Raw genomic sequence first — 12,543 nt, 5'->3', positions numbered from 1 at the left:
CCCCCTCTTGTTTCCGGAAATACGTCAGAGTATAGAATATGGGATGTCATAGTATAAGTCTATGGCCCGCTCGTAGTGCGTGGAAACGGTGTAAACAATCATGGCGAAATAACCAATATCACTGTGCCTGTGCTCAATGCATACTATTCACACATTTGTGACGTAGTTGGCAGTTGTTGGCACTGTGTATTTGCTCGTGTGGCTGGATCAAGCATACCAGTAGACGGGGGCTACATTTTATGCTAGCGGCTCCTGTTTTTGCTTAGTGTGGAATTCAGACCAAGAAATATTTTGTGGTAATGTCGACAGGTCAGGAGAATTGAGACTCTCATTCTCATTCTTCATTCTCAACTCTGTTAATCATATATTTTTAGACGTGATTGGTGAATTCCAGAGAAGCTGAGTAGTAAATAATTCTCCTCCTCGCTTTAGATAGATCTAAATCTAGATCTAGTTTTAGATCTAGAATCTAGGTTATCGGATCTCCGTCATTTTTGGCACCAGAAAATTGACTTGTGTCAAGTTGAATTTCAGTAGTAGGCCTATGGTTCTTGATTTAGACCTAGAGTTTAGAGTCTGCACTCGGTTGTTTACCCGTATGTTCGGATGCCGCCTTTTTTTGTTGTTGCATTCTTTCGTGTTCACAAATGCACATCTTGATTTAGCAAAGTTTAGCAAACAGCTTGACGTCATTCGTTATGTAAGCCTCTAATTTGTCCACATCAGGATCTCGAACCTGTGTCTTGCTTGAATTGAAATGTTGTTAGTAATGTTAGGGCCTATAGTCCTGTAGATCTAGCTAGATCTAGTTTTTGTCCCATATGGTCTATGATAAATCTTGCATTATGTTATCAAGCTTTAAAAATATTATTGTAGACTAGATAATTTGAACTATTAAAACATTTCTTTTTTTAATTGGGGGTAGAGATTGGGGTATTGCACAGCTCTCTGCTGTGTTGCATTCTTTTTGTGCTAATCTAGATCTAGGAGAGATCCCACTGTAGACCTACTCTTTAACAATGAAATTATTTTCCACATTTTGACCGAATTTATTTCCAGATCTCGTGAACACACGTAATGGTTATTATAACAGCCTAAGAAATCCTATAGGTTACGCAAAATATTTCTAAAATGGCTAAAACTGTGTCAAAAGTGAAAGAGGATTAATTATACATTTATTTAAGGATAAGTGCCTATTTGCAACGCCGCGTTGTGATTAGCGCCAGTGCTAAATAAAACGCCACGTTGCGATTAGCGCCAGTGCTAAATAAAATGCTGTGTCGCCGTTTGTGAAATATTAAGCTTAATCTGCACTTTGTTATCGTAAGTTCTGATGGCTGAAGTGACAGCGTGTCTGCGCTTGAAGTCAAACCATTATTTTTTTAACGTGGGTTCGATCCCGCCGGTCCTGGACGGTTTTTTTTGCTTGTTTTTTGTTGTTGTTGTTGTTGTCCTCTTCTCGACTGACCAACAAATTGTTGTGTAGTGATGAAGCATGCACATTGATGTTTTGCCGTTAGGTATGATATCTCTCGCTCGCCGCGCATCAAACATAGCTTTTTTATCTAAATTTAGATCTGGATCTAGGTCCAAATAAGCGGGGTGGGAACTATTGAAAAGGCGCCCAGTTTCCTTGTTATTCCACTCGGACATTGTATTAGAACTAGGCTAGAAGACTTGTGCAATAGTAAAACTGGTAGCGTGTAGACAAAAATAAATAAATAAACAGCACTGTCTAGATCTACTGTCTAGAATAGTCTAGATGAAGCAATGGTGTGTAGTCAGTGTAGTGTGTAGCCCTCAGTTGACTCCAAAACATCTCGGCGGTACACGTCACACCACGTGACACATTATTTGCCTTCACTTTCAAATATGAAGGGGCGGGCCGAATGGGAAAACAAAAGAAAGCACACAAAAAGAATTGAACTTCAAAGAAGCCGCTCCCTCGTGGTCACTCCTTCAGTTCACCAGCCGGCAAATATCTGGCGTCGCCAGATATCTGGTGGTTGGACGGAGAACCCTTCGATATCGAGAGGATTTCTTGTTTCATGCTCAGTTTCCATGTGAAGTTGACAGAATGCCAGCCATCCTCTCGATATCCTACAGTTTGTCGATCAACGAACTGTATATACATCTAAATGGGGCTTAAGCCTGTTCATTTGCCTTCCTTTTGGTGAAAAAATATCCGTACATGTTAAATAGAAGTTGAAATTTTCGCAGTGGAAGGAGGTCAGGGTCATCTGGTTTCAGAGGTAAAATTGTCGAGAAAATGGCCTGCCAAAGTTTGGTAACTTCCATAGCCTGAGAGCCCTTGGAAACTGAAAATCTACATTCTTGTGCCCTTAATCAATATTTTTCTGTAAAATCCACATAAAAATGTGTTTTTAAACGTACAAAAAAGTTTTGAGCCAAAAGCAAATTTTCTATAAAAATTGCCAAACTGGTGAAAATGCCTTTCTCTTCGATTTCATTATATGGGAGGCATTTTGGTGAAATCAGGCTCTCGTCAAAATAATGAACTTGAAGAAACAGACTATTTTCTATGTGTTTGGTAATTTTTATTAACATTTTTGTTGTTTGCGTAATCTTTCATGTCCATTTAAAAACACATTATCTGTGTAAATTTTGCTGAAAAAAATGTAATTAGAGGCGGGAAAAAGATTTTAATTTTTAGTTTCCCAGGGCTCGCCAGCTAAAGAATTTATGAGGCTTTGGCAGCCATTTTCTCTGTATTTTTACCTCTGAAAGCAGGCTACCCCAACCTCCTTCAATTGCAAATATCCAGACTTCTATTAAATATAGATGTTTTCTTTTTTCACTGAAAGCAAGACTACTGAACAAGCTTTAATATGATACCATTAACTATGCCCACAATTGACGCACCCCTCATCCCACCGCATCATGACCGGTATCATTTTAATAACCACCCCCAAACCGCCTCTGAATACACTTCAAATGTTGTCCTAAAAAAGTGGAATAGGAAACCATGTGGCTAAATTCTGAACTTCTGTAAGATGATATAATTTTTTTCCAGATCTCATGAAATACATAACATTGTATGCAAAATATTTATGAAATTGCTAAGACTGTGAGAGAGGCAGTATTTTATACACTTATCTAACATTTCAGAGTGGAAGCAAATCTACGGCTGCAGCCTAGAAACCCTTCATGCACTCTGCGATCTGACCGGACGCTGAGACCGTCCTCTTAGAAACCAGGCTAGTTTCACTGGACGCTCCCATGTACCGTCCTCTCTGGGAATTGAGTTAAGAACGGGGGAGGGGATTGGGGGATATCGAAGTTCATGTACTTATACCGTTATAATGGATAGTTCAGGCAGTGGTAAATTATGGATGCTACTGATGGCAGGTTTAACTATCTGAAGTTCCAGTTCTGTGTAGAGCAGATGGAAAACCCTTTGCTTCTGTCCTTTGTATTCCAGATTGCGTAATTCTCTAAAGATACGTACATCTCAATACTCGTTCGTTCGGCAAACTGCTCCAAGCAGCTCGCAATTGGAACCGCTGTGCCAGTGATCGCTGCTGGCTCGGGCACAGAATTCTGTTATATAAGTCATAAGTAGTGGAAATTCTTGTTCAAAAGTACTTTTTGATCATTTCTTTGCCAAAGAATATGTGGAGAAGCAAAAAGAATATGTTGTTATGTAGATCTTTGTTTGTGGACACACACATTATAATAAATATTAATATGCACCACTGCACACAAATAGGTGGGGGGGTTTTTTCATTAGCCCTATCCATACGTCGTGTTTTACTATCGTATCTATGCAATGTGGGGAACTCTGTACCACCACTTTCCAAAGAGGAAATTTACTCGTTAATCCAATCCGTCCGCTTAGCATAGCAGTTTGTCAAATTGATTTTTTGAGAAGTACTGAAAGTTTTAGAGAGATCTTCTTACTAGAAGTATTCTAAAATGTGAAGAATACCACCCCGCGTGTACAAAATGACCCCAGGGCGAATGGATAGGGTTAATCTTGTTTCTATTTCTGCTCTTTTATCTTTGAACATTTTTTTCATTCTTTGGACTTAAAAAATGTTTTTGCTCCTTCTGTTTATGTGACTAACAATATGTGTGTTCCCGCTCAGTGTGTTTTTAGAAAAGTAGATTAAATTATTATTCATTTTCTTATTGTTGATTTTGTGTTTTAAAAATATTGATTATAATATGATTATGATTACGATTATTATTATTATTATTGTTATTATTATTATTATTATTATTATTATTATTATTGTTGTTTTTGTTGTTGTTGTTGTTATTATTATTATTATTATAATTACAGTATAATAGTTATTTAAAATTATTAATGCTTGTGAAATTTGAAAACTGTGCTATTGTGTGCGGTTATTGTTACATTTTCTTATGGCCATTGATTTTGTTCATACTGATATCGACGTTGTAGAGTGTTTGTGTTTCGTCATAGTTTTTGCTTTCTCGTTCAACTCTGCACCTAATAGAACATTGATCTTTCTTCCGTCCGCAAAAACAAAATCAAACAAATTCTGTTGCCTGTTATGTTCAAGTTACATCACTACTAAAACTCTATAATGAATTTCGAACTGCAATCCCGTGGGTGGTGAGAGTAAATATTGCAGAGTGGTACCCTAGCAAAAGGAAGTCCTAGTCGAAGAGAGGACCATAAAAAGAAAACGAAAAAAAACAGCAGGGAGGTTAAAAAAACCAAACAGCTCGCTTGTGTGGACACATGGCACGGAGACAAAAGGGGGAATTATTGATTGTATTGATCGCCCCCTGGTTCACTCCCTTCCCCCTACGCTGTGCTTACAATGGTGACCTTTTAGCGCCCCTGCCTGTGTGGTACCGGTGTCTCTATTGTTTTGTGAGTCATTAATCTTGCATGTGATCTCTGCTCTCCTCGCCCGTTTGAGTTTTTTGTTTGCTCACCATGATCAGACCAACAGTACAGGTAATTTTAGCTTCATCGTGATTTATTCTTCAACGCCTGTGCTAAATGAGAGATAACACATCTAAATAGTATGCAACCGGGACCTGTGTTAATGTTTAGTGTCAATGTGAACTTGAAGTGTGGGTGGTTGGCGAGTGCTCTGATGTGGTTTGCTCCTCCTTTACTTTCTTATCAAATATCTATCATCCTAATTATCTCCCCTCCCTTTTATTGTGTTTGTTGTTACTCTTTTGTAAAACCCCTAATTTTTTTCACTTATGTGGCGTAAAATACTTACAAAAGCCGAAAACAAAACAGAAATTGATGTGCGTTATGTGTCCACACAGTGTCATGCCGTTGTCAATGGCATGAGATGAAAGCTTGAGTCTTGCTTTGTTCACTAGAGTAAAGATTAGACTCCTTGCCACGATACAAGCAGAAGACCTTAATTCAATTTCCATGTAGGACAAGTTTTTAGGGAGGATGATTTCATCGAGTTTCTCGGTCTTTCTACTGTGATGGTGTCGGCCAGTTTCTCACTGATTTTACCTCTGAAATCAGGCGACCCCCATTTCCTTCAATCACGAATATCTCAGCTTCGATTTAAGATAGATGAGTAGTTTATTCCTCAATAGTAAAATAAATGAACTGGCTTTAAGATGATACCAATAACTCCATGCCCAAGAATGACGGTCACCTGGTTCAGCCGCGTCGTAACACAATTGTAAAATAAATCTGCATGAATTATGAAGTCAGTTACGCTTCTTTCTTTAGAAGTATTTCAAACAGTATCTTCAAGCTCTTTGAGTTAATAGAGAAAGTTTAAAGTTTAAAAAGTTTCAATAGTCGGTGGTTGGTGGGTGCTATATATCTTCCTTCCTTTGTTTATGTGTGTGTTTGTTTTCCACCTGAAATGTCTCTAATTTCCGGCACTTATATGATCTTCTTGGGTTGCCCATGTCCTAAAACATTTACTAAAATAACAGTTTTGATATCGGTTAACACTTTGCAGTCACACAGCCAGCAGTACAAAATACCCCATCTGGTCACCGAGCCAGGAGAGCGACTGCAACAGACTTCTTGAGCCTGGCGCAGAACTGCGCCAGCTGAGCGGAACGGTTAATTTTCACCGTCGCATTATTGCACCAAACCAAGTGACTGCAAAGCGTTAAGTGATAATCTCTGGTTATCTTTTAGTCTAATTGGTTACTTTTAAAGACAAGTGGGCTATCCTGAAAAATGCTGTTTTGAGAAAATCGAAGGTAAAGTTTTTGCCCCTTTTTCAGTTTCATTAAAAGACAAGGAGAGTTTTCTCTATAACCAAACAAATAATATACACACCACTGAAACCAAACTTCTCCTGTCGGTAGGGCAGTGCCCATTTTTTGTCTAGATCAAGATTTCTGGAAACACTCGAAATCTGGGTTAGCCTGCCTGTCCTTAAAAGTGACCAATTAGAGATGCACAATTATTTTCTTCAGAACTTTGATGAATATTAAAATATTATTTTGTGCTAGGGTGGGTGACCTTCTTCTGGCATCTGTGGTGTAACTGTAAGGCCAGTGGATGTGAGTTCGATTCTGGGATGAGGAGTTTTTTTTAAATGCTGTGTCTATATCAAAGAAAAGGATCTGTTTTGCCCTAATTAAGCTTTGCTAGTAATATGTGAGGCACCATGGTGAATTCAAGCGATCGTCAAAATAATGAAATCGAAGATATTGGCAGTTTTCCACCAGTTTGACAGGTTTTTTATGTAAGGTTTGTTTTTTGGCCCAACACCTTTTACGTCCATTGGAAAAGATATTTCTAAGAGGATTTTTACTGAAAAACGCTGATTAAACGTTTAAAAAATGTAAATTTCCAATTTCTAAGGACTGTCAAGCTTTGAAAATCAACAAACTTTAGCTGCTAATCTCTCACTAATTTTACCTCTGCAAACCAGGTGACCCCGACCTCTTTCAATCGCAATTACCTCAACTTCTATTCGAGATAGATGGGTATTATTTTCTATTTAAAATACTCAAATGAACGAGCTTTATGATATATGTGAGGCATCACAGTGAAATCAGGCGCTCGTCAAAATAATGAAATTGAAGAAAAAGGCATTTTTCCACGTTTGGCAATTTTTATCGAAATTCTGTTTTTTTAGCTTAACACCTTTTATGTTCATTTGAAAACACATTTCCATGTGAATTTTACTCAAAAACCTTGTTTAAAGGCTAAAAATATGTAATTTTCAGTTTTCAAGGACTCTTAAGCTATTGAAGTTACCAAACTTTGGCGGCCATTTTCTCATTAATTTAATGACTGAAACCAGGCTACCCCTCCTTCTTCAATGGCAAATATCTCGACTCCTGTTCCAGCTAGATAGATAGTTTTTTCACTGAAAGCAAGGCAAATGAATAAGCTTTCAGATGATATGAATAACTCCACATGCCCAAAAACTGACGAGCGCCTGATCCCACCACGTCTTTACACATATATAGGCCTACCAATAACTCCAGATGGGCAAAAATTTACAACAGCCTGATTCCACTGTGTTGAAACACATAGTATATTTGTAATGTAACTTGTTCATAACTTATTGCTTTTTTTTTGTTGCAAAATTTAATCATGACTTGTTGCTCATCTTTTAAGTGCTTGCCTGTGTTGTATTTAACGTTATGTTTGCTGTGTTAACAATAATATTCACTTTTTCTTTCCCTTCCTTACTCTTTCTTCCTGTTCCTCACTCCTTTTTCTGTCAGTTCCTCACTCCTTTCAGTTCCTCACTCTTTATTCTTTCTGTTCCTTACTCTTTCTTTCTTTCCGTTCTCATTCTTTCTTTCAGTTCTCCACTCTTTATTCTGTCAGTTCCACACTCTTTCATTCAGTTCCTCCCTCTTTCTTTCAGTTCCTCACTCTTAAATTGTTTCCGTCCTCACTCTTTCTTTCTTCTCCTCACTCTTTCTTCTTTCAGTTTCTCACCCTCTTGTGTTTTTTTTCTGTGTGTTTGTAACTCTAACAGTGAGCCATGTGTCAGCCTAACCCTTGAGGACCTCAGACAGTAACCAGTAAGTGACCACACACTTACCAGCAGTGCCCGGCTCAGACTACGAACAAATCTGGGAGGAACCATGGGGTGCGGGAATTCAAAATCAAAGGCGGTGGATTTATCGTCGGGTCAGAGGCCACTTGAGAGGCCGCAAGCTGTGCCGAACAGCAGCAACAACAGCAGCGGCGGCAACAGCAGTGGCCAGCAGAATGGGGATGCTTATCCCAAACAGGCAACCAAGCCTGCGTTAAGCGTTCAGCCGCAGAGTCGAGAGGTACCTGGCCACTGTATCGTGCGATGGTCCATTTCACTGGGAGAGTAGCATTGAGTCTTTGAAATAGGGGGTTGAGGGGGGAGGAGACAGGAGTTGTGTTTATATCGCATGCATGGGGATAGCATTGAGTGTTTGAAATAGGGGTGAGAAAGGGGAACTATTTTGATCTATGGCATGCATGGAAATAGCATTGAGTGTATATTAGTTTTTATGGCGCTCGCAACTGCGTAAGGTAATATGAGCACATGAAACACAAGCTGGCTGCATTCACAACAGTTCACAGCACGGCTTGGTTTAGGTCAATGATTGAATTAAAATGTTAGAAATTTATTGTAAATCATCAATCTAATGATTGATAATAAAAAATAGATAGCATTTGTATGGCGCAGATCCCTGCTCAATAGCAAGCTCTATGTGCTTCACAATCTATACTATTACCCCAGGAGACATGAGAGCTTTCTGAAACAAACTCATCTTCCTGGGAAGCATACAGTGCAAGCAGCCATTTATAGGCGCTAAAACACTAACATACTGACAATTTATTTAAGATTAAAATGACGGCAGGCCTATTTACAATCTATTGTTAAGGCCATTGGCCTATATATAATATTTATGTACAGCATGCATGGGCAAAATGTGGTCTGTTGTAAAACTACGCATAGAGCAATACGTTGTAGAGCATGGATGTGCGCACACAATATAAATGCAATAATTAATCATTGTTATTGTCATTATTGTCATTATTAAAATCAAGAAGTTGAAAACCGGCAGAACATAACATAATGTAGTAATAATGATAATAATAATAATAATAATAATAATAATAATAATAATTATAATAATAAAATAATAATAAAAATAATGATAATTATTATTATGATAATGATGATGATGATAATAATAGTAATAGTGACAATAATAATAATAATTTATAATAATGATATTAATATTAATAATAATAATAATAATAATTATAATAATAATGACAATATTGATAAATTATAGTTGTAAAACATATTACAGAACGTATTGTGAAGCATGGATCTGTGCTTTATGAATGTATCAATTGATTATTTTTATGATTAAAATTAAGAAAATGAAAGCAGACAGAATGTACTGATAATTATTCATAATAGTTGTAGAATGCCTAGAGGATGTTGAAGGATGCTGAGGATGTGCGGTAATTAAGTTAGTGCAATTATTTGTCATTATTGATATTAAAATTTTAAGAATTAAAGGAGGATAGAATAATTCATATATATATATATGTATATAGCTCATAGAGCATGTCGTAGAGTATAGATGTGCTCTAAATAGATGCAGTTATTATTCATAATGGTTTTTATAAAAATTGAAAAAAGTTGAAGAGGAACAAAATATCTACCCCACTCAATGCTATTTTCCCCCTGTGAAATGGACTTTTGTACTTCTAGCTCTTTTCAAAAAGATCGTCCTAATGATTTAAGTACATATGTAAATCCAACAAACATATACAGTATACAGTACATAGAGTCCGCTTAAACCGAAATCAGTGGAATTGTTGCTTCAGTTTAACGGAGTTTCCAGTTTAGAGAGCTTGCTCAAAGTATTATTCTTTTTTAATAAAAAAAAAAGATTAATTTAAAAATATTTAAAAAATCAAGTTTTAGTTTCTTTTGGTTCCCTACTGTTTTTCGAATTAACCGTGTGCGGTTTAAGCGGACTCCACTGTGTGTTTCATTTCTAAGTACATCTACTAATTCATGGTTGCATATTGTCTTTTTGTTTTTGCTTTTTGTGTTGTGTTTATCAATGGTTTGGGAAAGGGGTGATTTCCTCACTTGGGGAAAGCTTGTGGTGTAGCAGTGAGATGCTTTGGTGTTGCTTGCAGAAGACCCAGGTTTTTTTCCTGTATAGGGAGAATTTTTATCGAACATCTCCTTCTATCAGTTGGTAAATTTTTGGACCATTGTTCAGTTTCTTTAAATTACAAGGAGAGTTTTCTCTTTAACTAAACAAATACACACACCAATGAAACCAAACTTCTCCTATAGGTAGTACAATGCCTACTTTTGATGTAGGTCAAGTTTTCTGGAAACTCCTTAAATCTGGTTTAGCCCGCTTGTTCTTAAAAGCGGGTCACTGTTTAGAAGAAACCACTATTCAGATCTCAAAATTGAACTCTTTCACTACGGAAGGGGAGGGGTTTCCTCACGGGTACCAGGCTCTATATGTGACCTTTATTCTTATTTTGCCTACGGTTGGACAAATAATAGAATTTTTGGTTCAATTTTCAATATTACCCCCATAAGTTAAAATATGAAAATGAAGGGGAAGTAATGACCTATCTCAAAATGTTGCAAAAAACATTCTTTCTTCAGCCGAGATTTCAGATTCGATTATTGCAATATTAGTAGGTGTAGTTTTGAAACAGGAAGCGGCGAGCCGTGACGTTTTATTTTGTTAGATGGTATTACTATAATATCTATCTTTTGGTTAAACCAAAGATAGTACAAGACAAGATGGGCCACTCAGCCTAAAAAGTGTCCGCAGGAAGTATGCTCTTTGCTTCAGATGGCGCTGCAGTCTGTTTTGAAGCTCTCTTTCGTTTTTCCAGAAGAAGAATAAGAATAGCACCTCCTTGCGTGCGCAGATCGACTGCTGTTCATCAGCAGTTCGGGTACGTTCAGTGCGGAGTTTTAGGGGTTTTTTTTTATTTTAATGACCTCGCGCCCTTCATTCTAAAGTCAAATTAAACGAAGAAAACCATCTCCTTTTCCTCCGGAAGAGGTTTTTTGTCAGCGTAACCATTTTTAAAAAGCGTTCTTCCGAAATGTATCCCAAAACTTGCTAGTTTCACTTTGATTTTTAAAAACTCAAGTAGGGTAACTCTGTTCGCAAAGAGTGCGCTTTTGTGAAGAGGGCGCCACCAAATTTTGAGGACACTTTTTTAATTGGCTCAAAGAGAGAAGTGGCCCATCTTGTCTTGTACTATCTTTTGGTTAAATCAAAAGAAAATGTGCTGGCTGTTGCAATTAACCCCCCCCCCCCCCCCCCCCCAATACGAAAAAGGAAAAAAAGAAGAAAAAAAGAAAGAAGAAAAACGAAATAAAACATGCTTAACAAGGTTTACCATTATTAGATTATTATAAATTGTCTCGTTAAACAGTTTTTCCCCGTTTATCACAACATAATATAAGCAGCAAAAATAAGATGTGCCATTTTTTCATGCAGTAAGAACTTAATGAATATTCCTAAGAAAATAGCAGTCGAGTTGGATTATCATGATTTTGAACTTAATTAACAACAGGTAAAATTATAGGTACTAATCTCCATGTGTGGTTATCAAATACTCTAGATAGAAGTGCCACTGGATTTCCATTCCACTTTCCCCCCAAAAATGTTGACATTCCGCTACCCCAGAAATACAAAATTTTAGCCGATATTTTTAGCCGTTTTGAGTTACTAAGACCATGAGGTCAGAAAGTACACGCTCTATCTGCTCTATCAAAATCGTAAGAAAATTTGAATCTGTTGTCAAAATATTCAAAGAATTGCTTTCGAAAAAGCTTGACTTTCAGTGAACACGGGAGAGTGCATCTAGGGCAGTAATAAAAATATAAGGAGCAAAAATAAGTTCTTGTCATCCGGAAGTGCTGGCAGTGCTGCTGACACCCAGAATAAGCTCTATTTACAACGGGCAAGAAAGTGAACACGGTAGAATGCATGAGAATTATGGTTTTATGTGAGAGGAAGGCTGCTAGTAGGCAGATGACAGCGTTTGCCTGTTGCATTTATTTAGGTTTCAATTCCTCTGTCCGTTTTCCGTAACTGATGTGGCGACGACACCATTTCCAAAGTATTTAATTTGAATACCCTTAAAATGTCGCTCTGTCGTCGTAAATATTTTTCTCCTCTCTATCTGACCACGCATAGAAGAAGCATTATAATTTCATATATGTTTGTGATTTGTTAGAGATTCCTTAAAGAACTTCGAAAAGGACATCAGACTTGTGGTTTTGAATTGATCTGATAGTGAAAAATATTCAGTAATCACTGCCTACGACAAGTGACCCCCCCAAAAAAATGGGATCGTCAGCATCCAAGAAAGCCACAAAAGGCGTCATAAAGATCGCGACTGGTGGATCTTCGACTAAAGAGGAGAAGAATTATCCTCAACAGAAGATGAAACCTGTGGCTAACGTCCAGCCTCAGCAACAGGTAATGTGTGATGTGATGGGTGGGTGGGTGGGTGGGCAATGGTCAGCCTCAATTGGTTCGATTGGGGGTTGGGGTGGAGTAGTTGTTCTGTAGGTGGGTGGGGGT

At 37.6% G+C, this 12,543-nt stretch overlaps 1 protein-coding gene across 4 annotated transcripts in view; it reads left to right on the top strand.

The window, feature by feature from the left end:
* Nucleotides 1-133: 133 nt before the first annotated feature.
* The window catches only part of LOC101858150, a 33,296-nt gene continuing 20,886 nt past the window's right edge, over nucleotides 134-12,543 (top strand). For 2 of the 4 annotated variants that reach the window (XM_005112114.3, XM_005112111.3), the window contains exons 1-2: nucleotides 134-296; nucleotides 7,938-8,238. In XM_005112114.3, the coding sequence (XP_005112171.1) occupies nucleotides 8,047-8,238 (192 nt within the window). In that variant the 5' untranslated portion in view covers nucleotides 134-296; nucleotides 7,938-8,046. Of the gene's footprint in view, nucleotides 310-7,937; nucleotides 8,239-12,193; nucleotides 12,439-12,543 lie in introns of all 4 variants that reach the window. The other 2 variants (XM_005112115.3, XM_013090230.2) reach the window with 2 other exon arrangements.

The sequence above is a fragment of the Aplysia californica genome, unplaced genomic scaffold, assembly GCF_000002075.1.
Source record: "Aplysia californica isolate F4 #8 unplaced genomic scaffold, AplCal3.0 scaffold01186, whole genome shotgun sequence".
In the NCBI taxonomy this organism is placed as follows: Eukaryota; Metazoa; Mollusca; class Gastropoda; order Aplysiida; family Aplysiidae; genus Aplysia; species Aplysia californica.
The sequence above is the reverse complement of the archived record's forward strand: the minus strand, read 5'-3'. Positions and strand labels throughout refer to the sequence as shown.